Consider the following 20593-nt stretch of genomic DNA (forward strand, 5'->3'; position numbering starts at 1 on the left):
CACCCTGCTGGCCTCTCCTGTTTGAAGCTTGAACTCCCATAAGCTCAGAGCTCAAACTGAACTACAGATTTAATGCTGAATTAAGCTGAAACGAAACTACATCTATTGATACAACTTGTCCAATTAAACATAAAATAATGGAGTGTTATCTTGTCAAATCCCAAATATGCTGAATAGTGCAGATTTAACTTCTGCTTCAGTCTAGTTCAAGTCGGGGTGTAGGTGGGGGAAAGGACTGCCCTGATTGATTTTCTTTTAAACTATGCATTGAATCTGCGGCTAGCAGGTCCACAGACTGTCAATTCAGTCATGCTACAATTCAAACCACAGAACTTTAGAGTGGGAAAAAGGCTAATTGTTTATCAGTGTTCCTTTGTCTAAAATAATAAAATGAGGCCCAGGAAGATGATATAACTTCTGGCTCATACAAGTAAGAAGGGGACAGCATCTTCAGATAGTTTCTCATGGGGTAGATGACCGTACAAGGCTCCCAGTAGTTCCCACATGGTATTCGGTCTGTGTAGTCCCTCTCACATCACAATCACAGCAGGGCTGGCCTGTATGACTCATTCTGTGACAGTGGTGCAGTATCACTGTTGAGATTAGGTGGTCTTCCCTCACTCTCAGATGACTGGCTCTGGAGCAGTCATGGTGAGGAGCCCCGTGGAAAGGACCATGATGAGGAACAGAAGCCCAGTCCTGCTGACAGCCAAGTGAGCTCAAAAGTCATTCCTCCAGTGCCAGGCAAGTTTTAAATGACAGTCTCAAGTCACAGCATGCTTACAAATCTATGACATAGCCTGAGACAAAGACACCCAGCATAGCTGCAACTAGATTCCTGCCCTTTAAAAACCTCACCCAAACTAACGTGTGTGTGTGTGTGTGTGTGTGTGTGTGTGTGCGCGCGCGCACGCCAGTCCTAGGGCTTGGATTCAGGTGCTGAGTACTGTCCTTGGCTTCTTTTTGCTCAAGATTAGCACTTGAGCCACAGCGCCACTTCTGGCTTTTTCTATATATGTGGTGCTGAGGAATCGAACCCAGGGCTTCATGGATGTGAGACAAGCACTCTGCCACTAGGCCAAATTCCCAGCCCCACTAGCATGTTTTTTTTAAATGCCTGGAAGGCACACTGGGTTTAGGACATGCATACATGCAGTAAAGAAAGTGGTAAAAATGTTGTTTCCCATTAAAGAAGCTGAGGTATGGTGATAAGAGCAAACAATAAACAACTCTGACTTCTGAAATCAGAATATAAAACAAATCTTAGAGATAGTACAGCAAGTGGTCACCTTTAAGAATATGCTAACATTCAAAGAAAGGAAATTCAATCTCTTATGCTTGGTGACATTAGCCACAGGTTAGGAAGCTTTGGCACCGCTGAGTCACTTTCTCCACTTAGGTGATATAGGTACTATATTCTTCCCTGTCTCAGTGACCAACTAACATGCTGGGACAGCCTCAAGTGAGTAGCTCACTGAGGGAACTACACTATTACTAGCAGGAAGGCAAGTATCAGTGAGATCTTTCTTTATTGGGTACAGCCATGAATTTCAATGAACACTTTGCTGAAGCCAAAAGGATGCTCTTAATTAGTTTAAAATATTCCAATAATTAAAAGAGATAGGATATTTCCAAGAGATGCAAATCTATTCCATTTCTCTGATCTGTATCAAAACTAGAAAATGACTGAAGTCAAACCTGAAAGAAGATGGCACAGGGCATGAAAAATTACAATGGAGTTGCAAAAACTCTTCAAAGATAAGCTTACTTATTGAGTGTTTTTGCAAAGTGCATCCCCTCTGCTCCACTCAGAACTGAGGACTTCGCAAAAACCACAGGTGATTCAGGAAGCTGTTTATTCTGCTTTCTGCCAACCCAAAGCAAACTAAAGCAAGCTGCTTTGACATTTCCTGAATTGTGAGCCCTCAAATAACTGCTTTCTGAAATCAAGAGTGCCATGGTTCTAATTTGCATTCCTTTTTCTAAGATACTGTTGGCTAGTAGTTTGTCTTTTTTCTCTATGTCCTCCCAGAGAATATTCAATAAAAGATAAGCTTTATTTTTCTAAGGCTGGAAGGACAGAGAATGGAAGTTTTCTTATGGGTTACTAAATGATCATTTTTCTTGCTAATGGCTAAACACTCAGAATACTAGAAAAACCAATTTTCCTAAAACAAAATATATTACAGATGCTTCTCACAGTGATGAGAGAGAGCCCTTTGGGAATTTATATTCAGTAGCAGGGTCTAAACAACTACAAAGGTTCAGTTCAGCAATAGCTAGATGTCAGGTGCTACAGCCACTTGAAACACAATCACTTTAGAGAAAAAAAATTATTAAACCACGTAACAGAGTCCGATTTAAAATGTTCACTGATGAGAGAAAAGCAAACTTAAAGGTCCATGGGCTTCATTTCATCTTCTGTCCTAGACTGAATGGGTGGGAGGATAAGTCCTCCTTTCTTACGCAAGAGAGCGATCTCTTCCTTTAAGGCTGAAATCTTCTCTGCCTGCGCATGGATCAGTTCAGTGAGCTTCTCTTTTGCCACAATGTTTGATTTCCGAGGGGTCTGGAAGGCATTGCCCTGTTAGAAGAGAACATCTCTGCATTAAGCATTATTTGGGATGTGAAAAATCTCCCGTTTTTACGTGTCTGTTAGGAGTGCAGACCTCACGGTTGATTGAAACAGCCACTGCTCCTTAATTTAAGGGGCCTTTCACTCCTGGGCTAAAAACCCTCCCTTAGAAATGTGTGCCTTTAAACCAGCTCTTAAATTGCAAATGCCCCTGGGGAGAGTAACATTTTAAGCTACCAGGCATTCATTACCTGAAACCACATCATTGAGACCACACAAGATAAGTATGGGTGCCTTATGCAGCTCACACTTCAGTTCCCCCAAAGAACCTTCTATTTCCTCCTGTGATTTCTCTCCCAAGTGGCTGACTCTGGCTCAGGCCACAGACCTCACTTTCAGGGAAGCCTTTGTCTCATGGAGAACAGGATTTCCTGCTCTCTCCTATCAAAATATATATGAACATATCTGTATCTATCCAAGAAATCCAATTATACATAATTCTAATCATCAGCCTAAGTTACATAAAACTTAGCATATCTGATCATTTTTTTAATCCAGAATAAAGCTAATTTCATATGGTTTGACCTCATTACTGACTTGATATCACTTTCTAAGATGCTAGAACCTGTGCCTGGTAGAGATAGTAGCCATGTAACTGTGTCTCTCCACTCTACCCAGTGCTAGCTCTAGTGCTCACTGCATAGTGGATGGTTAGTATACTTTGAACAAATACATTTGTTAAGGACGAACGTGACTCTTACCTTGCACCCACTCAGAGCAAGATGCTTTCCATGTGCCCCTCAGCAAACTTCACAACACCTGCAAACTAGGTGCTATTATTCTACAGAACAGAGGCCCAAGAGATGGTGAGCTGCCTAAAATATTACATAAGGTCTAGAAGCAAGGTTAAAAATATTTTGCCTGACACCCAGAGTCCATGAATTTCAATTTCCCACATTTACTTTGGCATCAGACCTTTGGCGTTAATAAGTAAGGGCTCCCCAGCACCATTCTGCCTCTTCTCCCTCGCATGGCCTTATTTTAGAAGCTGTCAGGGCTAAACAGCCTTTCCAGTTTCTCTTCCAGCTAGAGCTGGCTAAGTGGACATCAGCAGAACACTTTTGCCTTCTTAGTAAAAGGACAAAAGAGTCTAGCATGTGGATATGAAACAGAGCTGAAGCAACTCCTTGTGACTAAAGGAAACATTGAGTTACCAGCCCTGAGGTAATGGACCCATACTCTAGGTCAAAATTTGTGGTCATAAGTTTAAACAGCTAGCAGACACACACACACAACAACAACAACAACAACAACAACAACAAAACAAACCCCAGCAAGCACTTTAACAAAAGAACATTTAAGAAGCTCCCACAATTCAACATGACCACCTTGGGTCAAAAAATAAATATACTAGAAACAGATGTATGACACTAAATTGAAGTATCTTAGTATCATTACCTATATAACCTTTCCTTTCTGGACCAAGGAAAACCCTACAGATAAATACTGTTATAAGCTCATAGCACCCAAAAAGCACTGGATAAAGCCTGTCCCTCAGGAGACCCTCTGCAATCAGGCTACTACTGAGTCAGTGTCCCCTGACTGCCTGGAAATGGTTGGAGACCAGCATCTGTTGAATTGCCAGTGCTTTACATTCTTTGGAACAGTGGCTTCAGCTCTGAAAAGGGTCTGAAGGAAAGGAGCAGACCTGCTGGTTCTGGAGTGTGTTTAGCCGAGAATCAAGTTTCTTCTTTTCAATACACAAGTCATTCATCTGATGAAGCTTTTTCGTGTGTTCTTTTGTCTTCATCATCAGTTCCCATCGCATTCGAGCAATCTTTTCCTAACCAGGGCAGGAAGGTGGGAAAAGGATTCAGTGAATAATAGGCCCTTAGGCCTTTGAATCCAACCCAAATTTCTCACCCCTACCCAGGTTCTGGGAATATGGCCTAGTGGTAGAATGCTTGCCTCATATACATGAAGCCCTAGGTTCAATTCCTAAGCACCACATATATAGAAAAGGCCAGAAGTGGCGCTGTGGCTCAAGTTGGCAGAGTGCTTGCCTTGAGCAAAAAGAAGCTAGAGACAGTGCTCAGGCCAAGTTCAAGCTCCAAGACTAGCAAAAAACAAAACAACAACAACAAAAAACACACACAAAAAAAACCCCACCAGCCACCTGCTCCCTGCTTACCTCCCACATCTTCAATTCCTTTGCATTCCCCAGCTCCTTTCTAAGTTTTCTGATCTTCAGTTCTTCAAGAGTTGTGTTCACAGAAAGCGTCTGCAGGGCCTCTAGATCTATCACCCGGCCAAACTTGCTGATCATTAGTTGGCGGACTGTTTCTTCCATTTCTAAAAGAAGACAGTTTTTGTCTCAGGATGCTTGGTGGTTCTTGTTATTGTTAAAAGACCGTAAAATTGGATCCATGTGTCCAAAAAACAGGATTTTTAAAGATCATTTTAAAGGCTAAATAATATTCTACTGGGTATATAAAAGATATTTGCTTTATCAATTAATATCCTAATAGGCACTTGGGTTTATTCTATATCTTGGCTATTGAGAATAATGCTGCAATAAACATGGTTGTGCAAATGTCTGTTTGACATACCAGTCTCATTTCCTTTGCATATATATCCAGTAGTCAGATTGTTGGATCAAAACTTACCTCTTATGATCTCAAAATAAAGAGGCTTTATTAAACAAGAATCACATAATGTACAGACTGTAGATGAACAGATGAAATTTATCATATTGAGAGCTAAAGTCTTTTTACATAGAAGGCATGCCATAAACTAGGAAAGATCCTAAGTGCATTTAACAGACAAAAAATTAAGAATTCCCCAAAATCACTATGAAAACATAAAGATAGAAATACAAAAGTATGAAAGTGATATGACCAGTAAGTTCTATAAAAGGAACATATAATTGGGTGTAAAGAAGTTTAATTTCAGGCTGGGAATATGGCCTAGTGGTAAAGTGCTTGCCTCGTATACATGAAGCCCTGGGTTTGATTCCTCAGCACCACATATGTTGGGGTCCATCTTTCTCCCCTGGATGGAAGGGGCTTGAGGCACCTCCCCCAGCTGGGGAATGCGGCCCTTCCATCCTCTCTACATTGGAATCCGGAGAAACCGGTTGGGCAAATAGACCCCCGACTTAGCTGGCAGCCAGCCTGGCGCCTACCAGCCCCGCCCTGGTTTGGCGCCCTCAGAGTGACGTAGCCCCTTGGAGGTCAAGTGACCAGCCCCTTGGGAGTCACGTGACAGCTCATGGCCTATCGGAATCCTGGCCAACCCCCTTCCTTCGGAATCATCTCCCCTTGTCCTTCTCTCAATAAAGTTAGTTCGCTCTCAGAAGCCTACTCCGTGGTCTATGTACGCTAGCTCCCAGGGAAGGATAGCGGCCACATTACCACGCAGGTCGCGCGCACGCCAGGCCGGAGTGACCCCTACGTCCCACCCTAACATACCTGCAGGCCGAGGGTTAGGGGAGAGGACGATACGGAGGGTAATAAAAGAGAAAGAAATAAGCATCTGAGCCGGGTCAGAGAAAGAACCCCAATACACATATATAGAAAAAGCCAGAAGTGGTGCTGTGGCTCAAGTGGTAGAGTGCTAGCTTTGAGCAAAAAAAAAAAAAAAAAAGGAGACAAAGATAACATAACCATTGAGTGAACATAATCCAATAAGATGCAAAAAAATTAAAAAAGATGTTTAATTTCATCAGTTACCAGGGAAATGTGAATAACAATTAGAATGAAATGTAATTTAATAACCAGACCAATGGTACAAAACCTGGGTGACCTTCACAGGCTGTCAAGGAGAGGACAAATTGGCTGAATCACATAGGGCAAGCTGGAAATACCTAGGAGAAGTGGAAATGCACAGATATCATGTAATCCAGAGATTTCCTGACTAGGGATCCATCTCACACTCATATACAAGGAGATGAGTACAAGAAGGATTACTGTAACTGCCTATTATAATAAACAGCCAGAAATGCCTAAATAGCTATCCAGAGAAGACTCTTAAGAAGGAAATCTTTTTCATATTCACATAATGCAATACTGTAGAATTAACTGAAGTGACTGAATTATCTGTGGCAATATGACTAACACAAAAATTGGTTTCATAAGTAAATCACAAAACAAGAATACCATCACAGTTACAAAGATACAGGCAGTTGTGCATATCGTGTGAGTATATGCACATAGGTGTTCATCTGTACCCTGAAAAGGGTAGTAAACAGCATTAGAGAAGAGACTTCACTGTATGTTTAGTAGTGAGTACATGTGTTATGATTATGTGACTATATGTTTTATGAAACACAAACAGAAATAGATCCTATACTATGCTAAAGGATTTCTCTTCTTAAAATAGGATGGTGAAAACAAGGTATCAATGACTCACACTCATGCCTAATCCTTAACTAATCAGGAGGCTGCAGACTTTTTTTTTAGCCAGTCATAGGGCTTGAACTGGGAGCCTGATGAGTACTGTCCTAAGCTTTTTTGCTCAAGGGTAGCACTCTACCACTTTGAGCCACAGCACCACTTCCAGTTTTCTGGTGGCTAATCAGAAATAAGAGCCTCACCAACATTCCTGCCCAGGCTAGCTTCAAAGCACAATTCTCAGATCTCAGCCTCCTAAGTAGCTAGGATTACAGGTGTGAGCCACCAGTGCCCGGCTCTGAGTGACTCTCATCTCCAGTTAACCAGCAAAAAGCCAGAAGTGGAGGTGTGGCTCAAGTGGTAGGGGTCAGCCTAGAGTGAAAAAGCTAAGGGAATGTGTGAGGCCTTGAACTCAACCCTCAGTACATACATAACAATATAACATACAAAATAATATATAAATTTACAAAATAAAATACCCACATATAAAATAAAATGAAATATCCACATGAAACAGGACAGGGCGGCTCACGCCTGTAATGCTAGCTATTCAGGAGGCTGAGATCTGAGGATTGGGGTTCAAAGCCAGCCCAGGCAGAAAAGTCCATGAAATTCTTATCTCCAATGAATCACTCAGAAAATTCTGGAAGTGGAACTGTTGCTCAAGTGATAGAGTACTAGCCTTGAGCACAGAGAGGGACCTCACCCAGGCCCTGAGTTCAAGCCCCAAGACCCAAGACCAGCAACAACAACAAAAACAAAACAGGACAGTGATCTTTTCATGGTAACTGGGGAGATGTGAGGATGTTGTTTCCTCTCTGAATGTTCTGGTTCTTTCCAAGTTGGAGACATATGCTTTCCAGTTGCCATGTGTGACCATGAGTATTATGAAGCCACCCACACTTAGGTGTGCTTAGATACTCACCCTGTATGTTTTTTGCCATCTCGCTCTTTTCTCGGATGAGCATTTTACGCCTCTCCCGGCATTCTTTGTTAAGTTTTTGCTGCTTGTTGTTTTCATCTTGGAGCTGCACAATTCGTTTTTGAAGATTTTCTAAGGAGTGGTTAGAGAAAACCAAAGTCCCAGAAAGATCATCCGGTATTTCTCCAAGTACCATATACTCAATCTGTAAAAACAAGACAAGACAAATATCAAACACAAGATGGACAAAAATACAAACTAAAAGGGTAAGGTAGAAGAATGCACAAAGGGAACACTTCTTTCTCCATCCCCAGTCTACTTCCTTGCCTTTGGACTTCTCAGCCCTCAGGTAGTGATCTGGTAAATAGACAGGTATCTTTTAGAGACTAAGCCTCACTGTGGCTTTTGAGGACAGCAAATCTTCCCACATAGATTGTGCCTAATATGTACTGCCTAACAATGCAATTGTTATTTTCAGTGGCATATATTAGGGCTGCCAGAGTGTGGCTCCAGTAGAAACACGCCTGTCTAGCAAGTGTGAGGCCCTGAACTCAACCCCCAGAACTGTAAAAACCAAACATTTTGCATATTAGGCAAACACTTCTCATAGAGCTTATTTCATTTGGACCAGGTTACGTGAAATATATCTTCCTTTCCTAAAACACTACTACTTCTTTTAACTTAAGAGAATGCAAGTGAGTGTTACTTTCTCATTGATCGCTATTTCCATGATTTAATCTAAATTGCAATTCAAGTAGATAGTGGATATGAATGAGGGGGAAAAGAAAATATTTTTGCTGGATGCCAGTGGCTCACACCTATGATGGTGAATAGTCAGGAGGCTGAGATCTGAGGACTATGGTTCAAAGCCAGTTAGAGCAAAAAAGTCTACAATATTCTATCTCCAAAATAACCAGCAAAATGCTGGACTAGGGGCATGGTTCAAATAGTAGAGTACCAGCCATAAGCAAGGAAACAAACAAATCCAAGCTAGTGCTCAAGGCTTTGAGTTCAAGCTCAGAAAATAGCAAAAGTGAATAAAATATATTTTTGTTGTCTTCTTCATTAGTGAAATCACGTGACAATAATTCTTCAGTTCATTAATTCAGATAATTTCATTCTTGAGCCATTTCCTTAAATTTAAAAGGATCACACTTGTAAAGTGATAATCAGCCATGCGTTTTGGTGCTACCCTTTAGCAATAACCTGGATAACAGGTAACAAAAGCTGGTGTGCCCTTTGATAGGTAGTTCCCTCCACCAAGGGCTACAACCCTCTCTACAGTTGACCCAGGAATCTTAGTCTAGGAAAGCTTTGTGGTGAGAATGCTTCTGCTCAGATAGGTGGCCATCTCTCAGCCTCATCACCTGGTGGAGCTTGAGTGGAATTGCAACCAGCAGTTCATTCAGTCGCTGCTGCTTCTCCCTCTGATAAGCCTCCAGGGCCTCCTCAGCTGCATTCAGATTCATTGCCACAACTTTCACCTGTAGAAAGTCCCATTGAAAGCTGTTGGGAAGACTACATGACCAAAAGCAGCACACCTACAGTGGTAAGTAATGGCCTTTGGGGGAGAAGTACTATGTGAGCAGGATTGTTGTGCTGGGCTGTGATTAAGGGCCTGCCTTCGGGCGATAATCCAGGAATTTAAATTATTTTCTTCCTGTCCAGTACAGTCCACATCACCTTTTCAATCATCCTATGTCCAGAGTTGTAAATGTTTTATAAATAAAAGGTGAGAACACATGTCCTCACCTTCCATTTTTGGCATGAAAAGTGGCCCTGGGCAGGAAAGCTCTTTGTGAGAATACTAGGACTCTTGTTTGGTCATAATGACCCCAAGAAATTAAAGAAGAAAGTGCTTTGAAGCAATACAACTCTAATTATAATGTTTTTAAAGCATGTCCATTCTTGAAAAACATGAAACTTTTCCAGATCATTTCCTATTTTGCAGGAAGAGAAGCAAACTATTAAAAATATTTCTGAATATAAACCAAGTGGGGAAATGCTACTCTAGACAAGAGGACCTAAAACAGAAAATGCCCAGGAAACAACAACAAAAAAGAAAAAATAATATACTGGTTGTTTAGCTTAGCAATCTCCAATATGATATGCAAACACCCCAGGGGATCCCCAAATCATCTGTTAACCTACAAGAAGAAAATACTTCTGTCTATTTTTAATCTCATCCTTTTCAGCATTTCATAATCTACAAAATACATTGAAACAGTATTTCTTGAATATAATTTATAAACATATATACATTTATTGTGGAGGGGTATGTGTCATGTTTCCTTATAACTTTACATAATAAAATGCTGGGTGAAGTAGCTAGTAGTAATCCTAGAGAGCTACTCAGAAGGTGGACATTAGAGACAATTGTGACATGAAACCAGCCAAGGAAAAATGTTCACAAGACACCAATTCAACCAATGTAAAGCTTGGTTCAGTAGCACCTCATTCCCACTAGCAGTAAACATAGAGTCAAGCTAACCTGAGCAAAGGGTATGACCTTATTCAAAACTAAAGAAAATAAAGCACTGAGAGCATTGTTCAAGTGATAGTGTCTGCCTATCATGACGCCCTGATTTAAAATTTGGAGACAAAGGCCAATCAGCAAAGAGCAAAGGTGCTAAGTGCCAGTGACTCAGCTGAGTACCAGTTACTCAGGAGGCTGAGATCTGATGAGTACAGTTGAAGCCATCCCAGGCAAGAAAGTCCATGAGACTCTTATCTCCAATTAACCACCAAAAAGCCAGAAGTGGATCTCTGGTTCAAGTAGTAGAGGACTGGCCTTGAGCACAAATGCTCAGGAGCAGTGAGTGCCCAGGCCTAAGTCCAAGCCTTAGGATCAACACCAAAAGTAGGACGAAGAAGGAGAGGACACATATCATGCTGAGAGAGGAAAAATAAGTAGACAGACAGCCATACTTTTTTGGACATTGTGTCATATTCCTTTTTGAGGTTATCAACAATTTTTTTTTCTTCTACTAAGGCATCCTCAATGTCCAGCCTTTTCTCTCGTTGTTGAAGGGCCAGTTCAAAAAGAGCTGGATTACAGTCTGGAAAGAGAGTTGAAAAAAAAAAAAAGCATCCCATTGGTTAGAGAATGTAATAGTATTAGAGGTGTGAACTTTGAAGCTTCAGAATCAATGTCTATTCATATATCCACACTATCAAGCTTCTACTATATCTTTGGCTCCATTGGTCCACAATATTGAAGGTCTACACAAACTCTGAGCCAGTAAAAATACTACAGACTAAGACTAGGCCATGCAAGGTAGAAATTATTGTTCTTTTTCTTTAGGTGAAGATCTGAAAAGAAGTGACATACTTGGTTGGGACACAATGGGCCTCAAGAGCATCCGCTATTTGCTCTGTATTACACTTTAAGCTATATTGACTCACCAAGAAATAGATTTAAAAAAAAAAACTGAAAGTAAACTACTAAATTAGAATCAACATGGAGAGAGAGCAGGAAAGATTATAAGTTCAAGGCCAGCCTGAATTACATAGTGAGAACCTGTCTCAAAAAGCCAAGGGATGGGGATGTAGCTCAGAGGTAGAGCACTTGCTTAGTATGTGCCAGGCTTCCATTTCAATTCCTAGCACTGTAAAAAAGAACACAAAGGGAGGCTGGGAATATGGCCTAGTGGCAGAGTGCTTGCCTCCCATATATGAGGCCTGGGCTCGATTCCTCAACACTACACATCTAGAAAAAGCCAGAAGTGGCTTTGTGGCTCAAGTGATAGAGTGCTAGCCTTGAGCAAAAATGAAACCAGGGACAGTGCTCTGGCCCTGAGTTCAAGCCCCAGGATGGGGGAGGGGAGGGGAGGGGGGAAGGGGAGGAGGGGGGAGGGGGAGGGGGAGGGGGGAGGAGGAGGAGGAGGAGGAGGAGGAGGAGGAGGAGGAGGAGGAGGAGGCTGAAATGAAATTTAAAAACCTCAGTTTCTACTATTTCACTGGCTGTGTGATGTTATCTAAACCCTTTATTCCTGCTGGATTAAACCCAGCTGCATTCTAAGAGTTTCTGATCTCTTTAACTCATAAATACTGTAATATGAACAAGGCCTTAATTTTCAAAATTAAAACAAGATTTAAACTTTATTTGAAATGAAACTTTTAAATTTAGGTTGAAACTTTAAACATTGAGAAATCTGAATTGCAGACTAACAGAAATTGGTTTCAAAACTGTAACCTCTCTGTACATCAGTTTGATAATAAAAAATTGAAAAAAAAATTGGTTTCATCTACTGAACTATTCACTTGCTGAGAGTGTGCAGATGATAGTCAAGTTGGTCCAGACTAGCTTGCACCAGTGAAAGCAGTAGAGATAGATAGATAGATAGATAGATAGATAGATAGATAGATAGATAGATAGATAGATAGAGATAGATAGATAGATAGATAGATAGATAGATAGATAGATAGATAATTTCCATTTCCAGGAAGTTGGATCAAACTGCCCTTAACAAATAGATTTGAAATATAGCAAATTTGAGTGAGTTCTTTAAAAGTATTGTGAAAATAAGTACCTACATGTTTTAACTTAGTGTTTCTCTGTAAAATGAAATTTTCTACCTAATTAACTTTGACTTGTCTGTAAATTGTTATTCATAAAAGGTTGCTTAGAGGAATAGATAGGAAATCATCTAGAAAGCCCCACAAAGCATTAGACTCAACTTCACACAGCTTGAATTCACATTTTCATTTAACTTTATTACTAGAGAACTGAGAAATAAGCAAAGGACATTGTCAGTATTGTGTATCATGCTTCACAGAGAGCAACTTACTTGAAGGACAGATGGAATCATCGAAAACCTCATCTTCAGACCCGGATTCATCCTCATCACTCTCCAAACTAGACTCATCCTCACTTGATGATTCACTCTCCTCATCCTCATCTATGGAGAGAGGAGGACTTTGTTAGCAGAGTTGCTATGTTTTAAACTAAATACTAGATCTTCAAAGTATTTCTTAATGAGTCACTCACCAGGAAAGTAACAAAGACATCACATAAGAAATTACTGAATATTTCAGAAGAGTTCAAAATATGTAAACATAGAAACCATACCTGTCCTTAGCCCATTTAGTCCAGTTGTAGCAAGAATTCTGCTGAAGTTGAAGATTCTACTCTTGATAGCTAATCCAAGCCCTCACATTCACATCATCTATATGTTAACACTTTTGGCACTTTCAGCAAAACTTCTTTTAGGACATTTAGGAAAGAATTATCCTAATTGTTAGTAATTTTCTGTTCACTGATTGCCTCTGTGATAGATTTCTTACTTTTCCTTGATGTGCTCCATCTCTCTATCTCTCTGACTGCATAGCCCTTTTGAAGTAGATATCCTGAACAATCTACCCTGTTCATCTTTCATGAGTGACAAGAAATAGTCTAATTACAAATTCATATGTAATATCCTTATAAAACACAAATATATTTAAATATGTAAATAATCTGTTCCCAAGGGTAGGTATGGAGATATAGGCCTCTCCACTCCATCCCAGCCCATTTTCTTTTAAACACCTTGAGTGTGAACCACACATCACCAATCTGCAATTCCTATTTGATTTTCTTGCTTTCTTTTTTCTGGAGCTAGGTATCATGTCTAGGGCCTCCAGAATGTTAGCTAGGTGCTTTGCCTATGAGGTACACTTCCAGCTTAGCTGAGAGGAGTTGCATCAGCTTTAATCATAACACAGTATTGCACAAACCCTGCCAAACACTTCTACTTTAAAACAGAGGAGCTATAAGCTTCCATAAATCAACCTATCCCCAGATAGGCCAAGCTATAGGAATTCTGAGGTCCCACTCCTGGACAGACATTCCCATAGCAAGAGTAAAGAGGAAAAACAGAACAGTTGCTGACACTGCATCTGTGCAGGACCTCTATAGCAATTGCAGATATACTTTGTCAGATTGCATAGGGCTGCCAAAATGCCATGAGATTCACTGAGGAGAAACTCTAATGACCTCCCCTACTTTCCCACTAAGTACCGAGACTTGTACTGGTGTCCAGTCAGAGGACAAGAGCTTCAGGTTCTTTAATGACTGGAGAAACCAACCTCAGAATAGCTTCCTCTATCACAGCCAAAGTCAAAAGTGCCTGTTGGACCCTCCATCACCTGATTAGAGCTACCACTTCCTTACAGGAGTAATCCGAGACTGAATCCCATATACTCTGCTGTCTAAACCACATTTTCCTAGAGTGCCAGAATGATCCCAGTCTTCCAAGACCTATAGAGATGTTGGGTCTCTTTGTCTTTGATACAGTATGCTCTGGGGCTGAACCAATACATCATAACCAAAGGCACTACAGAGAGCTACTATTGTGTCCAGTTGGAAATAAAATCAATATTACACAACCCACTGATATTCTGTCATCAGAAGAAAACTACATACAAAGATTAACACATAAAAGTGGAAGGCATATTCATCTTAACAGATGTTCAATCTCAACATAAGAACAAGGATCTAGAGAACTATCCTGCCTGGGCTTCCTGTGAACCACAATCCTAAGATTTCAGCCTCCTGAGTAGCTAGGATTACAAGAACCACTGGTACTCAACGTAATTTAGAACTTTTAAAACTCAACTGAAAGACTCAACAATAGACAAGATCAAAAAGAAGAAAAACTCAGAGCTTAGTGACAAATGTTTCAAAATATTACATTCAGACAAAAAATTAAAAATAAGAATTTTGAAAACACAAAATCTCAGGGCACCACTAAACAAAACATCTAGCTTACTGGCACACCAATGGTAGAAGAGCTTCAGGTGAGAGCACACAAAATACATTCAATGACCTAAGAACAGAAAATTTCCAAATCTTGGGAAAGAGATGGGTACCCAAGTCCAGGAAGCATTTAGTACCCCAAATGGACATGACCAGAAAAGAACTTCTTAATGACATAAATTGCTAAAAACACAAGAAAAAGTAAAATATGCAAGAGAGAAAGCACATTTAAAGACAGATCTACTACATTAACAGCAAACTGATTGCTCAGTAGAAATTCTAAAGGCCAGGAGGGCATACAATAATGTACATCAAGTCTTCAAAGAAAATAACTACTACTCACGTTCACTGTATCCACCAACACTATCCTTTAGAATCAAAAGAGAAATAATGACATTCCAAGATACAATCTCTCTCCCTCCCCCCAACACCCTAGATGTTTAGACACCACCCAGGCTTATACACTCTTATATCTCCTCTTTGATAACCCTTACATTATGCTACATTGTCCATTTTTTTTACATTGTCAGTTTTTAAAGCAGAATCTAGGAGGATTCTCAAGAACATCTCTACTTCATGTCAGAGAGAAAATGGTATGATATGTAGAGAAGACTACAAACCAGCATCTCCTTCAACCTCCTTTTTCTTTGCTCGCTTAATCTTCTTCTTTAGGACTTTGATAAGAAAGTTTGCAAATTTGTTGTTTTCTCCAAGAGCTATTTGGAAACTAGCATAGAGTGCCTTTTCCTGTTCCAGGAGTGTACTGATGCCATTTCTTTTCTCTTCCATCTCTTTAAGAGTTTCATTTATTTTCCACTGAAAGAATAAAAGCAAGAATAAATGTTTCTAATGAATCCATTTGAGAGAATGATATACTTTCTAAACAAAGGTACAATCTACATGAACACTTCTTAATAGATATTCATGTCAAATGTTTGCAAAGATTAAAATGGTTAAAAATGTATAGTTCTTTTGTAAAAGTCAGCTGAATTCAGAATCAGAGAGACCAGATTTCTATTGCTTAGGTTTTTCTTTTTTTCAAAAAAATTCAAATTCAATCAATTAGATGTATTATATTCACAAATTGACATGTCAAATTGAAATCCCTTTGCACAACTACTAAATTCAAAAATTAGAATTTTTCTTGATATCTGGATGACAGTCAATATTTTAGCATGTCTCAAAAACAAAGATCTCTCTGTATTGATATATGATAACAACAAAGACATTATCCCTAAAGAAGCTGATGTACCTAAAAATTGACCTTACTCAGTAATGAAAATAACTAGAATCCTTTCTCTTTAACAAAATGACATTACTTTAAATTCAAAATATAGCTATTAAAAAACTGTTCCCTGTGATATTCTGGTATAAACTACACTGAAATGGTGGCTGAGAATATGGCCTAGTGGCAAGAGAGCTTGCCTTGTATACATGAAGCCTTGGGTTTGATTCCCCAGCACCATATATATAGAAAATGGCTCAAGTGACAGAGTGCTAGCCTTGAGCAAAAAGAAGCCAGGGACAGTGCTCAGGCCCTGAGTCCAAGCCCAGGACTGGCCAAAAATAAAATAAAATAAAATAAAATAAAATAAAACTACACTGAAATGATTCATCACGGCTTAAGAAAGTCAATTCCTATGATAGTTTGTAACAAAATATAGATATATAATCCATAGATAAATAAGATATAAAGCTCACTTCTAAAATTTTCCTTTTCCTACTGTACAAAACATTGGATAAAATTCACTAAACTATCTATGCCCTTTCTTTCTGACCAAGGAAAATAAAGATGGATAATGAGCACATGTAACACAGGGGAAAAAGAAGAGAGAAGACAAGAGAAAGTGAGGGTTAGGACAAGTGGGAAAGTTAAGTCAAGAAAAGAAAGAAAGGAAAAAGAATCAAGTCTTCTTCATAATTAAGAAGCAGCAGCTAGGGTTGTGCCTGCTCTTACTTGCATGTCCTGCTCCTCTTTGTCTAAAGAATTAACACGCTCTTGAAGTATGTTTTCCTGTTTTTCAAAGTTTTTGAGAAGAAGCATTTCTTGAAATAATGTGACATGGTGTAGGTCAGATAATTTCATCTGAGTGTCTAGTTTCAGTTTCTGATGTCTCAAAAGATGGAGTTCTGCATCAAAAGTAACAATCAGTTCGTGGATCTGAGGTAGAAAAACAGATGTGAGGATATATAACTTAAAAGGAAATGTAAAATGCATTTTATTTAACTACTGAAGCATTTAGACTAATTTACCTAAAAGTATTCTTCATTAAGCTCTTGCAATAAGTGAAGGATTATCTATAATGGTCAAAGTAAAGTGTATTAAGTTAAATTAGCATGAATTAAATTATTCAATAGTGGAGATTCAGTAAGTATCGTTCTGTTTCTTTTACCGATGTTTTATTAGTATGTATTTGTACAAAGGGGTTTCATGGTGATGTTTCCATATATGCATGCAGTGTGCCCCAATCAAATCTATCCTCTCTATTTCTCTTTTTCATTCCCCTCTCCCTCCCTTCTCAAAACAATTACAACAGGTTCTGTTTTCTTAGATTTGTACAGAATACTTTAAGCATACTCACCCCTCGCCTCATACTTCCAGTAGTTTGTAAAACTATTTCTTCACCATCGATTAAACCATTGATAACAATACCCCTTCTCGCTGCAGTGTATGAAGTACAAGTTCTTTGTGCATGGTGTCTATATCTGTCTGCTCTTTACTGCCCTCCCCCACAGCGTCTTTCTCATAGTACCCTAAGTGAATGTACTCCCTAAGCTTATTTTGGAAATCTTTCAAAGTTAAAGAATGGTAAATATTGTTAAATAACCAGTCTTTGAGTCACCAAAGAACTGTTCTATTTTGGTACTTTACAAATGGAGACACAAGGTGGTTTTCCTAACATAAGAATGATAGAATAGGAGCCTAAGAATCACAATTCCTGGCCCAGACCCTTTTTCTACTGTCTCTTCTTCAGTTTTGTTCTGATTTTTTTTTTTTTGCACAGCTGTAGTCACTTCATCCCAAAGCATATGAAGAGATGAAGGGTTTTTCCTGAGGAAAATAGTATAATATTATGAGGCAAACCAGTGTATGTTTTGTATTCATTTGGACATTTTACATTGGATGAGGTCTCAACTGCCAAGTGTAGAGAATGCCCAAATGAGGGGCTAGAACAAAGGAAGATTAGTGGGATTACATAATTTTGGAGAATGAAATAAAATAAAATAAACCTGGAGAAGAAAAAAGAAACTTTTTAAAAAGTGTGGCCTATAGCCACACTGCATCTTGGGGATTCCCCTTTAATGCTTGGTTCAATAAATTTCAATTATGCCTAAGTTTCTTTTTTTTTTTTTTCAAATTTTTATTATCAAACTGATGTACAGAGAGGTTACAGTTTCATACATTAATGCCTAAGTTTCTTGAGGGACAAGACTATATTTTCTTTATCACAACACCATTCTGGAAGTAACCCACATAGATCTTCAATATGTATAGGGTTGTATTTGTTTTTATTCTTCATCACTATTGATATCCTCCAAGAGGTATCAGGAGACAAAATGCATTTTTTCTTGAATATTTTCTACTACTACCTAAGTAGCACTATTTTTACATATTGATGTTCAATAAATATTTGTTACATTCATAAAACAAAGACATGTGCCAACAACAGATGCAATGGAGTTCAGAAGCAAGGAGTGTATGTAATGAGGGCAGTAGATATTGCAGAGGGTGTGGAAGCCAGCTAGGCTATCTCTGTGTGATGGCTCAGCTCTGAAAGGAAGTTGCTACAAGCAAGCAAACACAAGTAGCAAAGGAAAGGCACATATATAAAAGGGAGGGGCAAAGAGAGGAGGCAGGAACAGTGAAAAAATGGGGCTGAGTGAAGTAAAGATAAAAGATTAGATTTGAGAATAGATTGGGAAGTTATGGGGGTCACTCTCACAGGGTAAAACTGAAAAGATACTGAAGGGTGGGGGGACTCTATGTGGCTGGTCACAACTGATTCAAAAAGTTTCATTTCCTTTCTTATTCAAGGCATATCCTGCATGTCTGTCCCCAGTCTGGTCCCAATTTTCCTAGAAATCGCAACACTTCCCACTCAAGCTCCAGAAAAATTTCAAACCCAGTCATTATCCTAAGTACTCCCCCAACTATGGGGGCAAATCACACATTAGAGAAAGAATGGTGTGAAAAGCAGGTGCTCATGTTTCAGGAAGATTTTAAATTATGCTTCATCTATCCTCTAAAAGTTGCTCCTTCCCTTCCCTTGACCTCACTTAGATGCCAATTTACTGAAACATGGAGTTGCTCATCATTCTTAGCTTTAAAAAAAAAAAAGGAGAAGAAAAAAATTGAAAAATATCAAAGCTTTCATCAGAGTACAAAGGTTTCCAGAAAGCCAAGAGTAGGGAGCAAGCTAAGCCATTACTGAGTGGTCAGTCAGGGTTTAGGAAAGGTTAATGTAGAGGAGTTTAAAACAAACCAACCGTAAACTAGATCTAGTTCTTCCACAGGTTTCCTTTCTTTCAGCAATAAATACAGGGGCAGCTTAAACTCTTACCCTGTCATTCAAATACTGCTGCATGTACAAGTGCTTAACCTCATCCCTCTTGGCAATCTCCAGTTCCACCTCAGTTGGCTCTGCCTTTTCAAATTCCGTGGACTTTAGAATGTCTAGCCCCAGACCGTAGGCTGATGCCTTGGATGACCTAGATAAGGAATCCCTTGTGGTCACATATCCATCCTTTCCAGAAGACACCTTGAGGAATCCTCCGCCTGTGCTCATAGATAGACTCTGTCTCCCAAGCTCCAACTTTCCCTCTTCAGTTTTCATCTGCTTTTGCTTAAACTTCACGAGTGTTTCCTCATTGTACTGAAATCTCTTTTCCGGTATTTCATCTGGGTATATCTGAGGGGGCTGTGGGATGGGGATGTGTTTGGATGTGTGAATGATAGAGTGAATGGTCTTCAGTTCCTGTATCAAGCATTGTATTTCCTCAACAACAGCTACTTTAAGATCCCGGAGAGAGATGATGCATTTGTTCATGTGTCTTTTCTTTCTATGGACCTGGAAAACAAAACAAAGCAAGTAGTAAAGGAAGCAAAATGACAACCTTTTGGCAAAGGACACCTTAAATTATCATTTGCTTTCATCCTTCCATGGCTAGGCTTAGTTAAAAAAAATTTAAGTGTATCTGTCCTGTCTTTTAGCTCTAAATAACCCATATCTTTAGCTTTTACGATTTCCTCATTTATACCTCTGTTCCCCTCCCCTTTCTCCCCTCCCCTCCCCACCCCCTCCCCTCTCCTCTTCTCTCTTCTTTTCTTTCCTATACTGGCTTATAAGGGTTTTCCTTTGACCTTTTTCCTAATATAAGTACTTCCTGACTACTCTCCAGGGAAGAGAAACTTTGATCTCTTTAGCTCAGACATAAAGTACACAGGCTGCCTACTTTCAACCACACTACAAGCATCCCCCCTCCTTCTTCCTTTCCTTCACCTACTCCCCATACTGGGGCTTGAACTCAAGGCCTCAAACTTTTTTCCCCCAATTCTTGCTCACAGTTAGCACTCTGCCACTTTGAGTCATACCTCTGTATGTATTTTTGCTAGTTAATTGGAGATGGAGTTTTATAGACTTTGCTACCTAGGCTGGCTTCGAACCTTAATCCTCAGAGTTCTAGCCTTCTGAATAGTTAGTATTAGTGGTGTGAGCCACTGATGTCAAGTTAAATGTTAGTTCTAATAATGCACAAGGAATTAACATGTCAGGAAGAAGAAACATTAATGAGAAACATGAATATTAGGGTAATTAGATCCAGTTTAGAAAAATGTAGAGAAAGTCAGAAAGGGACATGTTAATAGGTTCAGTTGCTCATAAAAAAGCTAGTCGTGCTGTAAAAAAAAATTAGCAATAAAATTTCCTCTAAGTTCCTGGTGGTTCATGACATCTAAGAACTAAATCCAG

At 39.5% G+C, this 20593-nt stretch overlaps 1 protein-coding gene across 1 annotated transcript in view; it reads right to left on the reverse strand.

Moving 5' to 3' along the window:
- Positions 1-2392: 2392 nt before the first annotated feature.
- Positions 2393-20593, reverse strand: part of Cfap44 (cilia and flagella associated protein 44) — a 64660-nt gene continuing 46459 nt past the window's right edge. Inside the window, exons 25-34 of the mRNA XM_048345820.1 lie at positions 19187-19693; positions 16582-16785; positions 15245-15440; positions 12679-12789; positions 10817-10947; positions 9256-9372; positions 7892-8093; positions 4767-4927; positions 4284-4418; positions 2393-2584 (exon numbers count right to left, since the gene is read on the reverse strand). Of these exons, the coding sequence (XP_048201777.1) occupies positions 2393-2584; positions 4284-4418; positions 4767-4927; positions 7892-8093; positions 9256-9372; positions 10817-10947; positions 12679-12789; positions 15245-15440; positions 16582-16785; positions 19187-19693 (1956 nt within the window). The remainder of the gene's footprint in view (positions 2585-4283; positions 4419-4766; positions 4928-7891; positions 8094-9255; positions 9373-10816; positions 10948-12678; positions 12790-15244; positions 15441-16581; positions 16786-19186; positions 19694-20593) is intronic.

The sequence above is a fragment of the Perognathus longimembris genome, chromosome 5 (genome assembly GCF_023159225.1).
Source record: "Perognathus longimembris pacificus isolate PPM17 chromosome 5, ASM2315922v1, whole genome shotgun sequence".
NCBI classification, from domain to species: domain Eukaryota; kingdom Metazoa; phylum Chordata; class Mammalia; order Rodentia; family Heteromyidae; genus Perognathus; species Perognathus longimembris.